This window comes from Belonocnema kinseyi, chromosome 2, assembly GCF_010883055.1.
Source record: "Belonocnema kinseyi isolate 2016_QV_RU_SX_M_011 chromosome 2, B_treatae_v1, whole genome shotgun sequence".
NCBI lineage: Eukaryota > Metazoa > Arthropoda > Insecta > Hymenoptera > Cynipidae > Belonocnema > Belonocnema kinseyi.
In genome coordinates, this window is record NC_046658.1 from 60,328,941 (window position 1) to 60,333,538 (window position 4,598).

Sequence of the window (4,598 nt, forward strand, 5' to 3'; positions counted from 1 at the left end):
AATTCAGGCGTATTCCTTGGCTGATTACAAGAACTTTTTATTCTTGATGATTTTTCCAAAAAGCGCATCGTTTATTGTAAAAAAATTCATGAATGTTTTCACCAAAATTTTGCCTTTAAGACGCCATTTTGAAAATACTAAAACGAAAAATCGGCCTTTGAATCATAGATTCTCAAAGTTTAGACATTTATTCCACAGGTTAGTGAGATTCCAGGTTAATTACAGACTCGAAAAGCTTTGGAAAATGGTTCACAAAAAAAAAATAGGCACGAAAAATCAGGTTTATTTTTGTTTAAACTGCATTTTGGGATAATAAATAAATTTTTTGAGGAATTTCATTGGCACCGTCGGAAAGAGGAGATCTTAAGCAATAAAAATATATATGTCTCAATTTTTTCTAGTGTCAAATAGTCTTAGTTATTGGTCGTTGAAAAGTAGTGCACCGGTAGTGGCGTTTTGGCCGTTTAAGGGTTAATGACTTCACAGTAAGAACTCTAGGATAAACTTTGTTGCACCTAAAACACCTAAATTCAAGATGGGTTGCCATTTCGCTCGGACTTCGGATAAGAAACTACCGTCTACTGTTTTTGCCGCAAAAGTGCAAGAACAATTGACAGCAAGTGACGTTTGTTACCCCAAGTCCGAGGGAAACAATACCTTGTGTCATTGCACCTTTCACACTACCAAGGTTAATTTTTGTTGCAGGGAAATAGTACTATGAAATTAGCGTCGGATTCGAACCTTGTTTTTCTGTCTTTATCTTAATCTATTTTATAAAAATCAAAGACTCTATTAAAAGCTTTTTTTGTTATTTAATTTAATTAAGTTAACTTAATAGACATCATATAGATGTGACTAAAATTTAATTCATTACGATAAATGACTCAAACTTAACTTAGGAAAATTTTTTTCATATAATTCTGGCAATTATAATGCATGAAAAAGTAACATTTTTTAATTAAATGTTTCAAGTTTTGTACATACTCTAGTTTTTTTCATGATTAAAAAATTTATATTCAATGAATGGTACGCATTTTCTCACTATAGAGATCATAGCATTTATACACATCTTTCCATGGAAAATAAAGTAATTACTATTTGAAAAAATAAAGAGTACCGATCTGATCTTGATTAAATGTTAATTTTTTAAATTAAGTAGTTATTTTAATACAAAAAAAAACAAAAAACTGAAATTAATTCATTAAATGAATCATGCGACGATTTATTCTCATTTTGTTACTGAATACTCTTATTCCATTCATGGTTTTTCTTGAACACGATATATGGAGAATTTTCGCACATTTCTTGATTGAGTAATTACGTACACATACTCTTTAAATATTAATCAGGAAAAAGTACTACTAATTTTCTTTCGTATCATTTGTTTATTATTATATTAATCATCCTTTGTCTATAGATTACATTTTTTAGACCTATACAACTCAAAGAAAAAGTTATTTTGAAACAAAAGCATTATTTTGTTTTTGACCACTTAAATCTCTTTTTTACTGCACAAAAAAAGCTAATTTCTGCTGTAATTAATATTCTTTTTGAGATTTTTTGTGTCAAGAAACATCCTTCTGACACAAGATGAAATTTCTCAGAGTTTCTCATAATAATTAAGAAAAATATGTAGTAAATGAATTTTTGCTCACTTATGTACCTTACTGATTTTATTTGGAATATTCAAAAAGCGTCACGCTGTGTTTGAATAGATTTGGAGTATATTTTAATCATTTTTAGTTAAATATGAATACATTAACAATTTATAGTGAAAACAACTAGTTACGGAATTTGCAAAAGCGCTAGATGCTGTACGAAACGATTTAGTAGATTTGACTAATTTCTATTCAAATATGATTTAGTAACCAGAAAAAGCATAGATAATATTACTAAATTATGAAATAAAAAGAGAACGACATGGCTCTATGGGGATAAATCTAATCTTACTTATTTAGATGTCTGGACTAGAGAATATGTCTTAAACATGTATGTATATTCTATGTTAATTTGCACAAAATGATTAAAAATTTAAAGTTTAATTACAGCTTTTTATTAATAACGTTAAAAATGAATAAATTACTACCAAACTTGCTGAAGTCAATAAACTGTAAGGCAAAACAAACACCGAAAGAACACGCAAACTCGACTAAATAATAAGCAGCGAATGGAAATATTAATCGCAAATAGAAGTCGACTAAACATAAGACTACATTTTCCAAACTAGTTTGCATAGAGAAAAGATATATCGAGCGAAACAGTCAAAATAAATAAGGAGTCCGATGGCTAATTATCCACTTTCGCCGGCAGTGAGATCAGCTGCACTGGTATTTCACTCTGAGAGCGATCGACATAGAATTTCACAAGCCGGGTTCGCCGTACCTGTATGAAGTTCAGTGCCAGGAACGTCCGAATCGCCAAGTGCATATTTCCAGAAGACCTTCAAAATTCTTCGTACGCGGAAACTGTGGCGATTTCAGTTTGGAAAATGAAAGATAAATTTCCTTTTTGAAAATAAAATTAAAGTTTACCGTTGTCAATCACATCGCGCGAATCAAATCTGCGCAAGAGAGAGTGCAGAAAAAGGTGATTAATTGTCAATTGTCAAAAGTGAATGGTAAATTATTGTCAAAGTGGTACCGGTCGCGGGTCGTCGATGCGAGAGGAAAGGACGACGGAGACTGAGAGACAACATTTCTGGGCTATCACTCGGAACTTACTGGGCGAATCACGATCCACCTCCGCAGCAAGTTTTCTGCCTGGAGAACGCCTCAACGCTACTGGATCCCGGTACCAGTAACCAGAAGTGAGGATGACGTGCGACACATCCTCTGATGTGTAACACGCGCCAGAACGTGTAATTGCTTCCCTAATGAGCCGAATTAATTAAAATTTACTTTTTTCGAAAACAGGGAATTAGTTAAGTCAAATCGTTGGAAATAATGTATCGTACGTATCGGGGATACCGGCGCAGCCCAACATTATTTTTTATATATGATTAATTATGGACCATTCAAAAATTATGTAACGCTCAAGGGCGACGTCACAAATTCGATCACCTCCCAGATTTTTAAGTCTACTATTCTTTTCGATTTTATTTGATAAACGTCTCAAATAAAACACGAAACTTACAAACATAAGATAAGAAATTCAACGACGAAAGTGCACTAAAAACACATGAAATTCAGTAGAACCTCTCGGACAGGACCTACATTTTTTCGGATTAGTATTTAAAGTTTAGTATAATAAATAATTTTAATTTGTGATTTTTATATCATGATAAAAACTGCTTACAAAAATGATAATTAATACCATATATCTATATTTTTAAACATATAAATATTGAAAATTCTATGTCGGATCCAAGAGGTCCTACTCTAGGGTGATTTTTTACAAAAATATAGGGACACTAGGGAAATAAATTCTTTAAAATCATTTCATCTAAAAGAGAATTATTTTCTAACAAAAGAGATGAATTTTCAATCTAAATTTCCAAAACAGTTGACATCTAAGCCCAAAAAAATGAATTTCCAAAGAAACAAACGAATTAGTTTTTTAACAGTCACAATAACAGCCATGTAGTTAAAATAGGAAGAAAAATAGACGAATTTTCAACGCAACAGTTTAATTTATATCCAAATATTAGAATTTTCAACCTAAAAAAATAAATCTTAAACAAAATGGTCGAATTTTCAAACAGATAAAGTCAAATTCAATCGCAAACAGTTGCATTTTTAAAGAAATAGATGAACCTTGAAACGAAAAAGATGAGTTTTTTTAGAAGATAGATGAATTTTCAATCGAGAAGGACAAACTTTTTATCCAAAATGACGAATTTTGAACAAAAACATTGCATTCTTGGTCAAAAAGGATGACTTTTAAACAAAATAACAACAATAATTATTTATAGACCAAATAGTTACATTTAAGATTAGATAGCTGAACTTACAGGATAAAGGGAGGAGTTTTCATCAAAATAGTTGCATTTTTACCCAAATAGTTAAATTTTCAACCTGAAAAGATGCATACTTAATTAAAGGGCCAAATGAACAAATAAAAAAGATTAAGCTTTAACCTAAAACATTTGCAGTTTTAACCGTGCAATGGCAGTTTCATTCGTTTGCAGATGCATTTGAAGTTGATATTTCAACCAAAAAAGAGATTTTAGTTTAACATTAAAAACAGTATAATTTAATCAAAAAAACATGATTTGTTAACAAAAAATGTAATATTTCATATTTTAACCAAAAAATATTCTAATTTTAAATCAAAAACAATTAAACGTAACCAAAAAGACAAATTTGTAACAAAATAGTTGAATCATAAACTAAAACCGATTAGATTTTAAACAAACAGTTGTAATTTTTATGGAAAAACATCAAATTTCTTCTAAAAGAAATCAAAATTACATTTTAAATTAAGAAAGACTTTTTGTTGATAAAAGAAGAAATCTGTAGAAACAAGTATCTGAGAGATACCAAAAATAATTTTATTTTTCTATATATATTTAAAAATTTGTCATAAGGACAACCGCAGGATTTCGCCGGGAGCGGGTGCTAATCTGAAAAATTGCACCCGCTTCCAGCGAAATCGCGGTA

At 30.4% G+C, this 4,598-nt stretch overlaps 1 protein-coding gene across 2 annotated transcripts in view; it reads right to left on the reverse strand.

Moving 5' to 3' along the window:
* Positions 1 to 4,598, reverse strand: part of LOC117167942 — a 78,243-nt gene that overhangs the window by 46,461 nt on the left and 27,184 nt on the right. The window contains exon 1 of one of the 2 annotated variants that reach the window (XM_033353199.1): positions 2,383 to 2,699. The exons of the other annotated variant lie outside the window; for it this stretch is intronic. Coding sequence (XP_033209090.1) covers positions 2,383 to 2,427 — 45 coding nt within the window. The 5' untranslated portion in view covers positions 2,428 to 2,699. Of the gene's footprint in view, positions 1 to 2,382; positions 2,700 to 4,598 lie in introns of those variants that run through there. 2 annotated transcript variants of the gene reach the window in all.